The sequence below is a fragment of the Colius striatus genome, chromosome 19 (assembly GCF_028858725.1).
Source record: "Colius striatus isolate bColStr4 chromosome 19, bColStr4.1.hap1, whole genome shotgun sequence".
Classification (NCBI taxonomy): domain Eukaryota; kingdom Metazoa; phylum Chordata; class Aves; order Coliiformes; family Coliidae; genus Colius; species Colius striatus.
Genome location: NC_084777.1, coordinates 1512501 through 1531799, shown reverse-complemented (window position 1 = coordinate 1531799; position 19299 = coordinate 1512501). Strand labels below are relative to the sequence as shown.

The 19299-nt window shown below is 36.8% G+C and overlaps 1 protein-coding gene across 5 annotated transcripts in view; it reads right to left on the bottom strand.

Moving 5' to 3' along the window:
- The window catches only part of DENND1A (DENN domain containing 1A), a 177557-nt gene that overhangs the window by 125455 nt on the left and 32803 nt on the right, over positions 1 to 19299 (bottom strand). For all 5 annotated transcript variants that reach the window (XM_062011582.1, XM_062011584.1, XM_062011585.1 and 2 more), the window contains exons 4-5: positions 5806 to 5855; positions 1963 to 2082 (exon numbers count right to left, since the gene is read on the bottom strand). In XM_062011582.1, coding sequence (XP_061867566.1) covers positions 1963 to 2082; positions 5806 to 5855 — 170 coding nt within the window. The remainder of the gene's footprint in view (positions 1 to 1962; positions 2083 to 5805; positions 5856 to 19299) is intronic.

Here is a 19299-nt window from a genome sequence, read left to right as displayed (position 1 = left end):
CTAAACAGTACTGGTTAAAACAGACAAGAGTTCGTGTGTAAATTCATCCAGGGCACTGAGAGGATTCACATCAACAACGGGAGCTGCAGTCCTGGGAATACAGCAAATGAATCCAGGCATCGCTGACTTACAGTCTTTATTTTCCTCTAAAACTTGGACTCACTTTCACTGATGATGAACTTCTGTTTTCTCATTAGTTCACAGGAGAAATAAGCAACAGGAATGAAGCTGAGGAGGCTCAATTCATCCATTGCTGTAACTGCACTGGAACTCTCTCTTTTTTTTTGGTTATGAGTTGAAGCAGAAGGCATTTAACTACAACATAACTCCTCCATTTCTTCTTGGCATTCACTCAACATAAGGGAGCTGACAGCAAGGAACTCTTATCCAGGAGAGATCAAGAAGAGACTCATACTACTCCTCATTCAGATTTTCTTTTTAAACCGTGCTTCCCCTTTGATTTGGCATTACATAAGAAAACTTTTCCTGATTAACCAGACACTTCCCACATGAGAGTGAATCAGCACCCCAACCACACAAGGGTAGCAGCTACAGGAAAGAGCCAGGGAAATACCTTCCTGTCTTCAGCATACAGGCCATATTGCTGGATTGCCATAGCTAATAATAGTTAAAGTGTCTACTAGAGAAAAGAATGAAGATAGGGAGAAAACACCTGTCACCCTGCCTCCCACACAATTAGTAATTTTGGTAGATTTCACAGCAATTTCTCCAAATATTAACCTTCTTCAGTGAAGGCTTAGTTAGCAGATCACTGCCATCAGTACAAAGCAACAAACATTTGATATCTTAAGCAGTGTAGTGCACAGACATTCCTTTTAAATACCGTCACCAGTCCAAACTATATTTGATGGCATTCCTGCATGTCACCCAATGAAATGAGACGTGTCCTTGTACTTGATAAGTGCTCTTATACTTCGCAACATCATCCCTCAAATTCTCCAGAGGAGTCATACTGAATAGCATACATACAGAAAGACTCGTTCTGTCACATACAACATGCCTTACTCGTAGGACGAAGACAAGTTCTTCTTGTTCTTACATTGAACTCTCTCACATGAAAAGCAAACCAGAGACAACCAAGACAGATGTCTACAATTGCTCACAGAGGCAACTGTCCTCATTTGTGGTTGCCTGAGCAGTTGTTGAATCACCTAGCTGGCTGTTCATACAGTTAACTCTGAACTGTCTTTACCTGGGCCACTGCTCCGAAACTTTCAATTTCCCATGAGCATGCAAAAAGCAGTGAGCAGAAGACAGACCACTCTTAAGCCAGACAGGCTTAATGCCATACCAAAATCTTCAATCCATTGAAGTTCTTAATGGAACTAATACATAGGTAAATATTAGAAGTGATTTTTACTCGTAAACAGAAAATTACATTCTTTATTCCAGTATGCCCATTGGAGGACACCAAAAAGTACTCTGACAGAACCTCTTTGTCTGTTTTAGGTGAAATGCATTGTTCTAAATTTCCATGAATGGTCTTTATTAGGACAAACCACAAAAACTTCAATGGGCAGAGTAAACTCATACATAGGAACTTTCAGGATATGGAGAGCATCAGTGACTTTCTCTCCACTACCAACAGAAACTTTGTTAATAAAACTTGCATATACAAATGTCCACAAAATGCCTTAACAAGATCAGCTGTGACAGCTACAGATAACAGCTGCCATCATGCTATGTCATATCAAATTACTGAAAAGAGACTTTTTTTTTTTCCACATTGTTAACTCAAGAACATTGACTACAAACAAATATAGTTATCTACAGAGGAACTCAAAGTGCAAGACATTTTGCATCACTTCTGCAGAAGAGCAGTGACTCTGAGGACCAGATAGGAAAATAATTTTGAACAGCTGGAAGTTATAATTACAGTGTAACACAGCAAAGTCAAACACTGATTCCTACAGTCAGCCAAAAGCCAAACCACAGACCTACCTTAAGATACAGAAGCAGCTCTTGGCCCCAGAAGATAAGCGACAGAATCCAAACCTCTGTTTGCTGTCAATGTCTGTAAGCACAAATGTAAAGTTCTGCCCAACTTGGTTAACTGCATGGCTGAAAATAGAGTAAGAGAAAAAAATTAATGCTCAGCTAACTCTGTGTCTAAAGGATCTAGTCAAAGTCATTGAACTTATAACATTTCCACTTTCAGCAGAGCTTTCCTCAGAAATTACTTGGAGAGTATACACCCTCTAGAAACTTAAATATGTGAGCTGCTTCATGAGGAAGGAGTGGGGGCTTTTGGGTTGCGGGTTTTTTTCCATTTTTTAAGTATGGGGCATACTAAAAATGCATTTATCTTTAAATGGAAATGGTTATGACTATCAACCATCTTCAGTGCAGTATGCACTGTAAAACCCAAACTTTTCTTCTCTCATATAACTCAAAATACTGTTTTATTACTCTTCACTTGACAATTGGTTAACTACAGTAAAGCAGTGATGAAGATGAAAAAGAGATCTAAATTCACAGATGAACAAAAAGACAGATATTTAAAAGTACTGCAGCAGTCTGAGAATTAGACAGTGTAAGTACTATCATCCTACCAAAATCTAAATGTCAACAGAGCAACTATTTCCATAAACCATACTGAGCTGCTAGGGGATACCAAAAAATCCCTTACTGGTGTTGTGTTTTATCTGTAAAGCTTGGATGTAATGTTACTATGGTGATTTTAGTATGGTGTTTTACAAGGGGATTATATGCTTAACTTTAACAAGGTTGAGAGCAGAGCGTGTGTGAGAAATAGCATTCTAGCTGACAATTAAAACTATGGAACGGGGAAAAAAAACAAAAACAACTTCATGTGCAGCAGGGAGAAGCTTGTTTATTAAACAACTGTGACAAGTTGGTAAGTTCTTCCAAAGTAAACCTAAAGATTCTTGCAGTTACGTGACCTGCAGAAGCTAAATCTGTCTGATAGTTGCTCAAGTTTCAGCGGTCAGTTCTTCCCGTGGAACGATGAACTTCTCCATCTAAGATGGTAATATGTTAATAATATAACTGAAGATTCATAGCTCTACTTTCAAATGGGAAGGTCTCTTTAAGAGCCTAAGAGGATGGAAGCACCCTAACATTCATCTCTGAATGGACAGATAGAAGTTAAAGAGTTGGAGGGAAGGGGAAAGAGAAAGAGTGATTTCTTAAAACTCCCCCATCACTAGATATACCTGACTAACAGAGATGAGTCCTGACACGAAATTCAACTGAGGTGGAGCTCTACACTCCTGCAGTTGATGAGTAGTATCTGCTTTGATCCTGCAACCTAAGAGTCAAAAACTAATGGCCTACTGCCTGAAGGACAGGGAGAATAGTCCCTGGTGATTTTTGACCACTAGCAATGATATATATAAAAAGAATCAATATAAAAAACCTTCAGCACAGAGAACAATCAGATACACAGAAGACTGATTTGCCTCAAAATCCTGGTGTTCTATCATCATCTGAAGTTGTGATCTGGCAGAGGCAATAGTACATCTTCAGCTTTTGCCATCTGCTTTAGAAAACATGCAGTCTTAGAAGAGGGACACATGTAGATGAAGACTTAACATCCTTCCTCAGCACTTGTTAAAGACATACCACTGTGCCACTGAGCACGCTTCCATCATCAAGAAGTTTCCACTGAGAGCCTGGCACAATGCTGCACACACCACAGAACATAGTAATGCAAGTTAAATTCCCCCAAGTCCTCATGAACAGGGAATAAGCTGAGGACATGACTCTAGCAGGACTTGAAACCTTAAGTTCTAATTACTGATAATGCTACTTTGGTCAGTGAGTTGGTGACAAGCAAAATAGCGTCTATTTTTTAGTGATGACGTGTTTCTGATCACTTGTAGCAGTAGCTCTTCATCGGAATTCAGACTGATCATTTTCCCACAGATTATGAAGATACTTCCTACACAAAGGATTATTCCAACCAAAAATCTTGCCCCTTGTTCCTGAGTTATTTGAACGAGCCAGTATCTCCACTGTTACATTAAGAATAATAAGTTTTAAAGCCTCTCAACACTGCAGATGGAATCTAACACTCAAATTGTCACAGCTAGCAAGAAGCCAATCAGGTTAACTGGGAAGAGCACCTACATATTTGGAAGGTGTGCACCGAAACCACTTCAATGTTTCTCTTTTTCTGTTCAGAAATGGGACGTCCTCTACCTTCTGCAGTACTGAAAGTCTATTCTTCACTTTAAATTAAGTATGCTATGGGTTACAATCTCTTCTTTATGTTCAAAATGGTTGGCTTACAGTCTTTTCAGTGACAGTCTGTGATATTTAGTCAAACAAGTGAATCCAAAAATGGGAATCACTTTTCATTATGTTCTCATTTCCACCCCATATGGGTTTTCAGTGTTTTTATCTTGCAAAATGTTATATTGCTGAGGAAAACAAAAAACAACAAAACAAACAAACCCCCTAGGTACAATAAACCTACACGTAGTAAGCACAAATATTTCTGGTAGAAACACATATATGAGAAAAATATAAGTAAGTACTTCCCCACTTTCCCCCTTAGGAAAGCAAAAAGATAAACAGCAAAAAGTGATTTTAGATTATGAAGAAGTGTTTGTGGCTTTTAAAGGACTTCTGAGTCAACAGGCACTGGTTACATAGCTCATGTTGACAGCCCGGGATACTCAAACTCTCTTTTTATGTACAAATCGGGTCTAGCAGAGGGACTGGTGGCAACAGCTGTCTCTACCAGTGCCTCACCAAGCCTGCTCTGCAACAACCACCCAGAGGGTTGAAAGGACATCTCGTCTGCATGATCCACTCAGGCTTTTGGCTTCCTCCACCCCCAGGTTATGACAACAGAGGACAAAGTGTGGCAGTGGTTTTATTAAGTAGACTGCTATCTCCAGAGGAGCACAGTGACATTTAATCTCTACTCATAGAAACTGGTGAACAGTATTTCAAGGTACCAGAACTCCCAGGTGGCCTATGGGTGGGAGCAAAAAGGGAAAAGTCATTTTTTAAAAATGGCACAACAGCTCAGAAAAGCAGTCATCTTCAGCATGGATGTTCAGTGATAAAGAAACTTCGTCAATTTCTACTCTAAATATCACAGATTTCACTGAAATAAGAAAAAAGACTTCTCCTTTTAATCATAGTTAAGGTCAATTTCATCAATGAGAAGCATTCCATGTGCTAGCTGACCTAAGACAAGTGATTCAAACCAATCAAATGATGCTCGCAGATGATATGAAGAATGGTGCATCCTCTCAACATTGCAACGCTTGTTCTGAAACCACCAACAGTAACTCAGAGTAAATACAAAACTAAAACCCTAAAATGTTCCAGAGTGTTCCAAATTGCAAGAATTAAATATTCTTAGTTCCTGTTAAATCCACTGGAATTTACTTTACAGAGAAGCCACATGAAGTAGCCACCAAGTATAGCAGCAGCATTCCAGCAAGACCAAGAGGCCTTGAGACATAAAGCACTTCATTAATCGCTTTGCTGAATTTTGATAATTTGGGAATCCCTGACAAGAATTTGCATTGTGGCATTTTCACATCCAAGTGTCACACAGAAGTGAAACCAAACACACTCTTACTGCTGCCACTGAACAGCTCAAACTTTTAAAACTCTTTTTTTTTTTTTTGATGGTGCCCATAAAGCCCCAGGAAAAAAGTGATTCTGAGACTATAATTTGCACTTGGGTGCCTTAAATCACAGGCAAGCAGACAGAACATTAAGAATGGTATGGTTTTTATTTTCTACAGTGGTTTTATTGACAAGCTTATTTTCTTGTAAAGTTTGAAAAGCTAACACTACCTGTCCACATAGAAGGGGAAACAAAACTTGGTCAAAGTCTGTAGAACTTCCTGTGGAGAGAAAAAGAGATAATTTATACATCTATTGGGACCAATAAATCTAATATTAACCACATCACACAATTTCACAACTTTGCCCTGAAGAAATAAGAGACAGATGAAGAAATATGGGCTTTATCAATTACATGGAAGGAGTACCAGGCAGTCAATCATGTGAAATAATAAACATGATCAAACTTCATTAAAAATGAAAAATTAATCAAGATTCACACATGGGCAGGCAGCAGGAGCCATCCAGCAATTCTCCAAAGAGGAGGAGGAGGTTGGGTTGTTGAGTGTTAACACCTCTCTAGGGACAATCTCTACCCTGACCATATGGATCATAGTGAATAACACCAAACCACATGGGCTTGGCCTGGCAGGACCACTTCTGCTGGCACAGCTTTTGACTGTTACCTAGGAACAGAGGTCTGGGGGATTAGAGAATACTTCCTCACATCAGCAAGATAAATAACAAAAGATAAAGCCAACAGGACTCATAGCAGGAATGTTTAACGTTGCCTACTGCTATTAGAAAGAAAATCTGAGTGTTAAAGGACTGATTCAAAGAATTCCTATTAAAATTCATATAAATCATTTAACCTACACATCGTTTTCTAAAAGCTGCCAAACCACACCACAGAGAAACTTTTAAGTACAGTCTTTGCATGACATCAAATAAAAAACATTAATATGAAAACTGAAAACACAATCAGCAGAGAAATTAATAATTTTCAACTTTACAACTTTAAACAGTCATTAGAGGCAAACTCAGAAACACATTAGTCCCAAAATAGTTCTGTTCATCAACAAAAGCAATCCATTTACATTATATTGCTCTATAATATTAAAAACCTTAATTCTATAATCCACAGCCCACCATAAAGATCTACCAAATTCACAGACCTTTACTACCAGACAATTTCTTGCTCATTCTCCTTCACACTTAAATAGTTTGAGACTTGAAATGTAAACTTTATTTCTGTTTTCAGCTGAAACAAGATAATCCCAACTAAATGACAAATCCTCTGATAAATTCAACACTTTTCTGACCAATAGCAATAAATTATCATCAATAACTAAATTGATGTGTCTCGCTTCATTTATTTCTAAACCTAATGCCATCCTTCAACAAACAAACTACATCAATCTAATAACCTATTCAATGAAGCAGAAAACATATTGACTTCCTTGCAAGAACATGTTCCTCCTACATAATTCAAGTAAGTACATCTCATTCCTAGCAATGGTTTCAGGCTCAACTGCTCATAGAGGTTTCTTAACAACCAAAATGTGGCAAGTTCTTAAGATTTCAGGCAGGTGCAGATACGGAAACTTTGACAGTTTATTAATAGATTATTTAACAATCTCCTGTTTTTACAGAACAAGAAAGGATCTACTGAAGAATGTTATGTAAAGCAAAGAAGTATCCTCCTTTTAATTACGGCAGGAAAACTTGGAAAGGAGGTATGTAAGTTTCAGAGTAAAATATGTATTTTGATACAAAATAATGCCTTGCTAGTAAAGGCCTCACAGTACGATTGTGTTCACCCTTGTGCAGATCCTCACGGAGCTCCACAAAGATCGACCGCCTGCTGAACAACTCTGATTGCCTGCACACAGAACCCAAACCTGGCAAATCCTCTCTATTACACAGTTGTCCTTTACCCACAACTGAAATCCTAGTGTATAAAATGTAAAAAAATTAAAATCAACAACAAAGAAACCCCAGAGTTTTTAAATAATCGCAATGATACTTGCAGCAAAGTGCCTGCATTCTTATTGATCTTACCAACACAGACCCCGCAAAATCACCACTGTACATCTGCCTTTTACAAACAAAGCCATGTAGCTGCTACATAGAATTCTGAAATGAAACAGTGTTAAAACAAGTCATCACCAGTCACCTCCAAATGGCAGAGTATATTCTCACTATTATTTTGATGATTTTAAAAAGTATTGTTACTGCAAGTAAACACATTCACCTAATAAGACCCTTCAGCATCCCACCAGCATTGTACTATTGTAGCACAAGCATAGTACTCAGAACTTACTTTTCCCTTGTTTCTCAGTATTTTATGGCTTACTAAACACAGAAAATGAGATTTTCACTTAGAGGCAATATATTGAATGTGCCACTATACATTGACTTGTCTTTTAAAGAGATATTTAACATTCATATGGTTGTGTGGCATTTGCAATGTTATTGCATGTAATTTGCCAGTCACTGTATACTGATCTGTATCCATCCTGATTTACAACTAAAATATTGAGACTAGTACAGGTTAATCACAGATGTATTTTTAAATTTTACCTACTAAATCCACTTTTTTTTAGGCAGAATTAGCTTTTAATTAGCAAAATTGCTTATCTTTTGCATGTAAGTAATACATCTACTAGAAAACTACTTGATTTTTGCCCAAGTTAAAAGCTTGTTCCTATAAATGTAATGGTTTTCTTTTTTTTACCCTTTAAATACTGCTCAGCTGAAAGATTAGCAATGTCTACATAATATACAAGTCCCCATCAGACCTCTTTAGGTGGGTGGTTACTTATGGCCTAGAAAAATCAGCATTTCTTTATGATTCCAAACAAAAACCATAACAAAACCAAAACCCAGAACCACTCCCTGTCAGCATCTTACAATCCTTGTTATGTTTTCACCTGACATGAAACACAGACATAGTATTCGCAACTTGTTTTCTTATTTTATTCCCCTATGTCTATTTTCTTAAATAAAAACCTACACAAATGCCTCTAAAGCAAAGCCTCCTAAAAAAAGAATAAAAGAAAAAGAAACAACCCAAGCACCAAACAATCCAGGACATACAGCTGATAAGTGTAAATTACCCAGTAGCTGAAACCAGAGTCTCTGGGGTATCACATGCCAGTTTTCTGGATCAATCCCCAAGTTTATATTTTCACAAATCTTTTTACATGCAGTTTGATTTTTAACATTTTAATGAGCAAAAAGTGCATCTATAGCAGCCAGTCACCACAGTTAAAGTGCAGGGCATGAACTGTGTCCCCTGAGGGATTCAGCCCAGCCGTGTCACCAGTGGCTTTAGGACATACACCACCTGGTTCCTTCTCCCAAGGTTCCAACTCTTTTCATAATCAAAACACTGCTGACATTATAAACCCCACATGGGTTTTCTAAAATCCTTCCCAATCAATAAAGCCAGTACATAACTTATTGGAGACAACACAGAGCTCATTGATTAAGTTTGGTTTCAGTAGCAAAGTTTTCAAAATAAATGAGGCAGGAATACAGTGTTCACCCTTTTGTGTCACACAGCAATTTATGAAGGTGAAGCAGTCTCTAAAAGGATTTCCTCCACACACACACACGAGAGATACGTGAAAAGCACACGGAAAGCAAGGTTGTTAAAGACATGCAATGTATATTTGGCTTATGTCTCAAATTTCCTATATATTGAGATGAAACAGGAAACAAAGCTCAACATTGCTGAAAGATTTTGCATGTTCACTTGAGAGCTGAACATGCAATCTGCATCAATGCAAGTTTTACATTTTGTTTTTAAACCTTTCACTGTATGCTCCCACATCCGAGTCAATGGAACAACTTCAGAGCCTCTTAAATATACAGGATCATTTTATTTCTCTTGTTTGAGTGAACATCAGGCACAGATATCCCATGCTGCAGATACAAGTAAAGAAAACTGCACTGATAAAATGATATGCAAATTGGTAGTCTAATGCAAGAACAGCAAAATATTGCTAACATCTGCTTTGAGAAAGATGCACAATACAGCCGACAGTGTGAAACAAGAAGTCTAAGTAGAAATTACATTAAAATACAGGCAGAGATCTATGAAAAATGATGAATGACTAAGGTAAGACACTCAAATATTAATGTGAGTCAGAGAAGAGACAAAATATGCCACAGAACCCAACAGGTTGGGGACCTGCACCTCGAAGTCTTTTGGGAAACGTGAGAAAAAAATGGGGTGAAGTTGAAAAGATTACCCAGAGTACTGTGGGTCATGGGGGGAAAAACAACCAACCAAAAAAACCCAACCCCCCCAATCCTATTTCAGAAAGTACATAGGTTTTTACAGGGGGATAATTCAAATATTACAAGAGAATGGAGCACTGCAAATAAGACGAGTTCTCCATGGAGAGGAGAGATGACTCGGTGATGAAAAAGATGAACATTGTTTTCTTTTCTTAATCTTAAACCATAGGTGAAGTACAGGTGAGGTTGCTTAAGTTAAATGCTAAACGGAGAGTGGAAATACCAATGGTTTTCATCTTATCCAGCTTGAAATAACATCTGAATCCATTAAAGAAACATGAAATCCATTCTTTTTGCACACAGGGACACCGAGAGAGTTTCAAGAAGACATCAGACTGCTGAAGGAAGGAGGAGAGAGTGGAGAGCAACGAGAGTTAAGGACAGTGACAGCCAGTTGATGGCATCAAGGAAAGTATGAACAGGTACCAGGATCCTGACGACCAGCCACTAGAGATGATTTTATTTCTGCTCAGAAATAACAAATTTAATATTACAAAAATGTTAATCTAGGATAAAAGAGTGCAGATACACTAACTGAGGTGAAATATCCCCCCGTTATATCGAAATTTGGGTTGTACATTGATCTACCTTATTGCCACATAATTACAAACTGATCTTATCTTTAATTGACAATTAATTAAATCATCCACTGCATCAAAACAACAGGTTTAAGAACTTAAAAGGTTATCAGTACACCCAAATAACCAACTTTAACCTGACAAAAACTCTGTTTGAAATCCAAAGGGTAATGAAAGAAAAAGTACAAAACAAAACATAGTACAGAGCATCGAGCTATTAGCTATGCAGTTGGTCAGAAATTCATGTACAGTTTCCTAGGAAAGGAAACATCTTTCTGCACAATAATAAGCACCTCAGTAATAAATTTTGATAAGTTTTAAACATTTACAAAGCAACTACTTACAATGGACAGGAAAGTGTTGTCACATTCCAAAATGTTAAAGAATATCAGTGAAATACAGTGATGCTGGCACAAAAATTTCAACCACTAACTTGAACACAGCTGTGAGTAACGAAGAGGGTTCAGTGTATCTTGCATTTGGAAAATTTAAACTTTAATTTGCATTATGATTAGTGCCAAGCTATGTTACCCTACATCAAATTCTCCTAGAATGATTCTCATCAATAAGCAAATGCTGTGTACTCCTGAAGTCAAAAATCAGAAGCATTCCAATTCAAGCAGATTATAAAAATCTAATTCTCAAATGAAAAAGAATGTGCCACAGTCACAACAAAAAGCTGAAATTTTGAAAGATGATGAAACAAAGAAAGCAAAGAACAAACTGAAAATCAAGATTTCTCTAAAGATGATTCCAGTTTGTCCAAAACTGATACAATAGATCCTTTTTTAAATAAAACACCTCCCTGCTCATTGCAATATTAATGGCAAAGTTCATTTTGCATTGATTTTATCATCAAATCATTTTATGTCTTAGGACAGTACTGAAAGTTATTGATTTTTATAACGGTCAAAATATTTAGAACAATTAATTTTAATCAGTTCTATAAAAGCACGTTCTACCCCCAAAATCAGCATCATTTGCTGAATAGCATTATTTTAAATTACCTTAATATAGTTTTATCATTACTTCTGTAGTTCTACTAGTGCTCCAATACAACTATAGCACTAGTTCATCCATTTGTGTAGTGTTATAAAAATTGTCTCTTTGTGAGCATTATAAAGCTTGAATTAGGGGAGGGTTTTCTTTTACAAAACTCACTTCCTCCTGCACGAGGGTCAGAAGAGGAACTATACCCAGTATGAATTAACATCCTTCCACTGAAGGTAACCAATTGTTCTCAGGAAAATTCTATTTGTAAAAAACAGACAACCCCCCCAACATATACAGGAAGAGCATGAGATAAATAACACTTCCTAAGCATATTGAGGCCTGATATCATTTAAATATTTTAAACGTACAAAATATGTGCACAGATGGGCAACTTTTCCACTTGCATTACTAAAAACATATTTCAAGATAAAGCTCAAAATCCCTGAATTTTTTAAACCTAATTGTGACTCTTTTTCTTAGAATTCACACCCCAAGGCCAAAGCTTTCCTGCCACCAGTCCTTCAAACCTGATTTGGACATTACACGGGAGGAGGCTCCAAGCCTCCCTGAGGTCTCACTCCTTTTACAACATACGCAAAAACAGTAGATAATGGGCCTATGCTGAATTCACTGCTCTGCACAGCTCCTCCTGGGACACAGGCCTAGCAGATGTGATAAAAACTGTGTCAGAGAAGTAGCTCTAGTTTTTGCCTTAATGACAACTTCAACCTCTCCACTAATAGAACAAAAGAACAGAAACGACTACTACTTTTTTCTGTAGGAAGAAAGCTGAACTAAATATTTAAGCAGTTTTTCAAAGAGACCTCCTCAATAAATGTCTTTAAAACCTGTTCAATAAAATTATGATTCAGTTTTATTTTAAGACAAATGGATTGTAGCTCATATGCTAGAAAGAATAAAAAAAGCTACAGCTACTGTTGTAGGAATAAATTGTTCCAGTCTGAGATCACAATGAGAAATTATACAAACAAACATAAAAAATATTCAGGTCCAATTATGTGTATAAATATTGATCCACTGGTACAGATGAGTGTCAATATCAGAAAGCTAAAATACTAATTGAATTCAATACATTTAGCGACTAAAAATGAGGAATATTTTCGCTCCCACATTTAGTAAAAATTAGGTGAGAACTATTAGCTGTGAAAAGATAATCACACACTTCTCACACCATAAGTCAATTGCACAGGTATACTGCACCAAAAGCAAAGCTTTAAATATATACTTTGGTTAACATTTGTTAAATATTATAATTCCGGCTTAAGATGACTGGCCCTTTTAGACGTCGTCTCAAATGCTCTATTCAGCTACAACTGCATACCCACTTAATCAGCAATCATTGTTCTCTGAGGCAGGACTTTGTTGTCAAGACAAGCACTGAAACCTTTAAAAAATTTCAGAACTGGCATAAGAAAAAAGTGATCTTTGTCAAACAAGAACAAATTTATGCAAATCTTTTATAAACATTCACAAACATTTATTTAGCTTTTGAAATGTTGGCCTCATTTGAGAGCATGAAAATGAGGGGGAAGTAGGAAGATGCAAAGGACAGCTTAGAGGCTGGCACACTACATAAATATTCAGAAGGAAGATTATAGGATTCATGTTAGGCTGTCTTAGGTTTCTCCAAAGTCCACATAGAATACCAAAGAACAAAACTAACGAGAAGTAGAGCAGATGTTAGACAATGCAGCAGCCCTCTTTTCCACACTCACTTGGCTATACTTCGATGCTTTCATTTTTTTCTTTCAATATGGTTAGGTCATTCAAGGATTCTCCTATAGACTCTGTATTGTGGCTACAGAGCTATAAGCTGGACCTCTGTCAGCTTTCCAAAAGTTTCCAATGAAAAGGCATTATGCAAATTCTACCTCTCTTACTCTCTTTCAGGAAAAAAAGCCTCCAGTATGCAGTCATTGGAGTATTGGAAGTCCCAGCCTTCATTTCTGTATGGTTGTGTTTGCCTTAGGGCCATGCTGCTTGTTTTGACAGTGGATCCCCCTAGATAGTTGGGATTAGTCGAGCTTGTTTAGATAAACTTGAAATCAAGGCCTTCTCTAGGTAGACAGCTAGATGTAGCTACTGAGTTTCCAGCTGCCTCCTCCTTTCATCCCAAAACAACTGCAGATTCACAGTAGAGATCACAGCCACAGGCTATGTCACATACATAAGTACAAAATTAAAGGCTGCTAAAAGAAGCCTTTGTAAGTCTTAGTGCTAAAATAAGGAATCTGTACTGCATAGTTTAAACAAATTATTCAAGAAGCACCAATAAAGGTCTGCAATGGATAGTTAACAAGACATATCCACAAAAGAAATACTCTGTTTACATAAATGGGCAACATCAGGCTTTGTTAATCATTTCTGCACCATCCACTGTCCAACCTTTTAAAAATATATATGCAAGTAAATACAACAGTATTGACTACAAAATGAGCTCCATTTCTCAAATGCAAACTTTATTATCATAGGAGACTTGTGATGGCACCATTCCAATTAGATTTTTCAGTCATACAACAAGACTGGGTCAGATTTAATCTTTACTAAAATCAGATAGTGCAAGCTATAGGAATTCATTCATACAAATGCAGTGTGTTGAAAGAGAAGAGTCAGACCTATATTAAAACCTAAAATAAAACTCCACTCGTGTAACCTTGTTACACCTTTGTAAATCTCCTAACAGGAGACCAGCCCTAACAGGAGATTCATTTTTCAGTGGGTAAGGAAAAAAAAAAAAAGCACAGTTTTGGCTTTTAAAGATTTTAATCTCTTCTAGCTGGGCCCAAATTTTCATACACACTTCTGCAGCATCTGGGCACAAACAGGAAACTAAATTAAAGGAAAAACTGCCAAAATGTTATAAAGAAACAATCAGAGAAAAAAAAGTCCCAAATAAGCAACAAACAAAAAACACTGAATAGTAAAAGTATCATTAAAAAAAAATCAACTGTCTTTTTCTCAAGGAAAAAGATGTGAAGAAATCTGCAATGTGGAAAACAGTTTAGATAAAGGCAGCAGCAGAATTTTATGGTTAACAAGCAAAGGTAAGGATCTGTACCAACAACTCTGTGCAAAAGACTTCAGTGGCACTTTTCTGCCGTTTCCATACTACAGAAATTTTACCATCTCTTCCTGTAAAATTGTCATTTCACTAACAAGACCTTCTCTAGAAATTCAAAGTATTAAAAAGTGTGAGAGGATAAATTAGACTCCAATTTCCTCCTGCACTGGTTACCAAAGAGAATATTAGTGAGTATACTGAATTCAGTTAGTCATTCCATATCCTAAGTTCCCCATCAGTGACATCCTTAGCAGCAAATAAGCTACAGACTGTAAATCCTAACCAACAACTGAGAAAAATACCTAATTCCTGAGAAATAATGAGACAAAGTTTTAGCATGCTATTGTACTCGAAAGCAGAACACTCTTAGAATTATTACCTACAAATTAAGACTGCTAAGAAAAATGCCACAGATATAACTAGCAATGTTATCAAATAGCAGAAACAGATAGAATTCATGGATTTGCCTTCTCCAAAGCTTTCTAATTGCTATGACCAAGAGCCTCCTTACTACTGTAGAGAAGAATGTGTTGCTGTGGGAGTGGTTTAAAGCCACTCAGTAAGGAAGTTACTTAATAACTCCATTACACAGGTATTACCTAATTTTTGCATCTGAGGAAACATAACAAAGCTAAATAACTAAGCTAAGTAACTATCCCAAATGAGGCAACTGCTGACCAATGTTCAAAATTCAGGAACACCTGTTTCTCAGACTTGCATTCACTTCATACCTCTCTGAGAATTCTCTGAAGGAGAAGGAAAGAGAAAATGATGATATATGATGAGGACACCAGTGCCCCCAGGGATAGAAGATCTGTTCTAAGTTTGCAGAGATGAGATGGAGTTGATGATCAGCCCAGAGAACTGAAGGTTATAAGAGGATATAGCTTTTCAAATTTATCTATATTTTCACAGCTTTCAGATTTTAAAATATGCTAGAGAGAAACCTGAAAGCTATAAAAATATTCATTAACTGTGGAAAGTGAAAGACAAGACAGCTGATATGTACAAAGATGCCTGAACTTAGAAACGTATGTTTTCCAAATATAAAGCTAAGAACTTTGAATTTCCCTGGATAAGCACAAATTCGTTTCCAACCCTTTCTATAACATGTGACCAGTTCTATGCTGCTGCTCAGACACATGTGAAAATTTGAGTATGTGAATATCAGTTAATATCCATCAATCACCAACAAATACTTTATTTCAGGCTACTTTGCAATCATGTCTTTAAAAAGAAAACTTGAAAAAGAACAAAGAGTAACACATGCAAAATGATTTGGGAAATTCAATTAAAGCATCATGCAAACCAAATGCTTTGAACTCTTTATGATATTATTCAAAAGTTATCCTAAGCCCAGTAGCAAATGTGCCAATGCAGACCTCATGATGATGGCTCTGACAAACGCAGTACCAGGAAACAAAAGACGTAAGAATCTAAAAATTCCAATTATACACACTATTACAGACTCATTTTCTTTCACAGCTAAAGCAGTAAAGCACTACAAAAGATATCCACACCTTCCAGAACATTCGTTCTAGCATTCTGATATGTTACAGTAACTTGGAATTCAGTACAGCTGCCATTTAGTATTCACATGTTCACTGGCATTCCTACACGTCTTTTATGTTGAGTATTCTACAGGGCAATCCAGCCCTACACTCTCATCTGCAGAAGGCATTGGATTTTGATAACCAAGCAGATAACTACAACTGAATACTTGTTATAACTGAAGTAACAAATAACCATCTGACTTCATTGACAAGCATTCTACTATAAAATTCCTTCTCTCGAAAAGACTGGACAGATGATGTGATCTTACAGTTCATCACTTGGGAGTGGGAGGTGTGGAGCAAATAGAAGGACATGCTTATTTTAAAGTATCACACTTAGCAAGACTCTCTAATTAGGAGAAGGCAAAATAAGTTTTATTTCCATCCACACCACCCCAAACTCAAAAAGGAACCATACAATGAGGAGGGTGGGGGGAAGCTGCAAGACTATTATCTATGCTCATTTAGTAGTGTGATTTCCAAATTAGCCTTAGTCATCAGAAATTCAGATTTAAGTTAGATAACAAAGTCATCCCACTAAACTCTTGTTTTCAAAATGTTCTGTCAATGGAGAACCAGTTTAACTACTTATAACTGTTAATATAACATGGCATATCTGAGATTGTTCCTTAACTCTAACCTTGATGACACCACTTACGAGCTGATCCTTATTTTAATCACATTTCAAAATAAGTTCTACTGTTTGCAAAGTAGAGAGCACTTCCCAGCACTCCTGTACAGCACACATCAGTCAGTCATAGCAAGGAGGATTGTTCCAAGCGTTGAGATGGGTTGACAACAGCTTCAATGTGCCTACACCCACTCTATTGTTGTTGAAACAAAGCCAAGACACTTTTCACATATTAAAAGCTTTTAAAGAACATTTTTGGAGTTGTTCATGAAGTGATCCATAGCAGCAGCAGAGAACTGAAGGGTTCAGGAGACTGAAATGAGACAACTTTCTGAACTACTTTGATAATGACTGGCTTAACAAAACAGAGTTAAGTGTCTCTCATTTTAAAGAAACTCATCTTTACTTCAAGTGAATATTTTATAGTTTTATCAATAAATTTAAACACAAGTGGTAATGATTACTCACTTTAGGCCTGATCCCACAACCTTTACTCACACGAGTAGTCCCACAGGGTTATGATATGACTACCTCAACGAATAAGGGTTGGCAAGACAGGTTTTAAATTATTCATATATTCACAGATTTTTAAGGCCAGAAGGGACCATTATCATCATCTAGTCTGACCTCTTGTATAACAAAGGCCATACGACTGTATCCAGTAATATTTGCACTCAGTTAAATAATTTGTGGCGAAATCAAATTGTTTATTGAGCCTCCAATATTGATTTGCATTTTACAGGAAAGAAAACTCAAATTGTTTAGAAAGTGGCTTGAACTACATTTCTTCACACTTGTATCCAATTGTTCCTCTATTGCTATTCAGAATTTTTCTAATTCTCTAGAAGAAACGCTTTTGAGTCCTTTCTCTCTCAGCATGCCTTAGACTTCAGGACTAACTTTTTGGGGGGATATTTACAAAGACTTCCTTACTGTTTTGCTCTGCACAAATCCAGCGCAGTGGTGTTTTAGCAGCTTGTCACCAAGCAGTAGCAAAATAAATACACAAAATAATAAAAGAAACATAGAATGCTCTGATGTCCCATGAAATTCTGTGCAGACCTGATGGATTACTAAAACCAGCTATTCTACTAGGCTAGTAAATATATACCTTGAATTCTCTCATCACAGAAACATTTAACTACTATAATCCCTAGATTTACTAACTTCAATTCTAAAATGGAACTTGGATAAACAGAATATGTCAAAAGTTCTATTAGGATGTAAATTCTCTTTGCCATGTATTTTTCAAGGTTTGCAATTCCATGTAGAACAGATGTCTTGTAATGATTTAGAACAAGGAGAGTATACCCTACTATGTACACAAACACATTAAATTTGAAGATATTCTACATTTTTTATACTGATTGCTTTATACCAGTGAAGCATATAGAAGGCACAAATAGAAATATATAGGAAAAAATGACCTCTCACCTATTCAATATAAAGAAAAGGTAATGAAAAACCCACTTGCAACATACAACAAGGATGATTAATACAGAGCAAATGTGCAATAGAAACATTTTCTTCACTTCCCTATATTAAAGGATATACATCTGGTCTAGAGAATTACTCTGAATTCAGAAAACACTGAGTTCTACAGTCAAAGCCCATAGTTTAGTCTTGTCCACTGACTCTCAGGACTTGAACCAAAGAACCTGGCTTTGTCCGCATAGGGTAAATCATCTCCAGAATGCTTTAGTGAAACAGCAGCAGCACTATCTGCACATAGGGTACAAGGTGATCTCCTCACTCATCATAGACTGCTTGCCTTCCCCACACAAAGGTTTCCATTGACCATTGCTGAGTCAATGGGGATCACTGTACAAGGAAAATGTTTCCAACTATCCTACGTGAAGTTTTATTAGGCTTTCACTTAAAAAGACCCCCTGTGAATGCAATATTACAGCTTTACAGAGAGAGTACCAAATGCTTCAGAATTGAGTACCAGACCCTTCATGCATTTCCTACTTCCACTGCCTTGGTTTTATTAGAGTGTCTTTCAGAACACTATAACTACTTTTCTAGACTTTTAAATGACTCATTACTCAACCTTTCCAATACAACTGAATGTATTTTTGAACGGACTGCTATTATTTTTAACTGTTCTTAAGACAATTAAAAACTTGTATGCAATCTATGTGCAGGGTATGCAAAAACCATAAGGCAAAATTTTTATACTAAGAATACTACATGCAATGCAAAAACACCAAATCACGTGATAATTATCCCTGTTCCAACAACTAAGTTCTCTCAGTGCACACAGCTATTGCAAGACAGAGAGGTGTGTGCTCCATTTTGGCCAGCACTGTGTAAATACTCTCCAATCACACAACTCCTACAATGACACAAAGAAAGGGAGCTTTTTATTTTTCCCTGTGTGCAGTGTTCCTATAATGCTCATAGATTTTGTACGAGACAGACCATTAGTTTCTAAATAAAGACTGCCTTAAGTTTCTGTAAATGTATAAAGATTGTTGGTTTCATTAGAAACTGTTTCAATGCCAGTGGAAAGAAAAATTACCAGCAGAATAGAAGTAGCAATCTGTGTAAGTACCAGCTTGCAAGCATGCATATCTC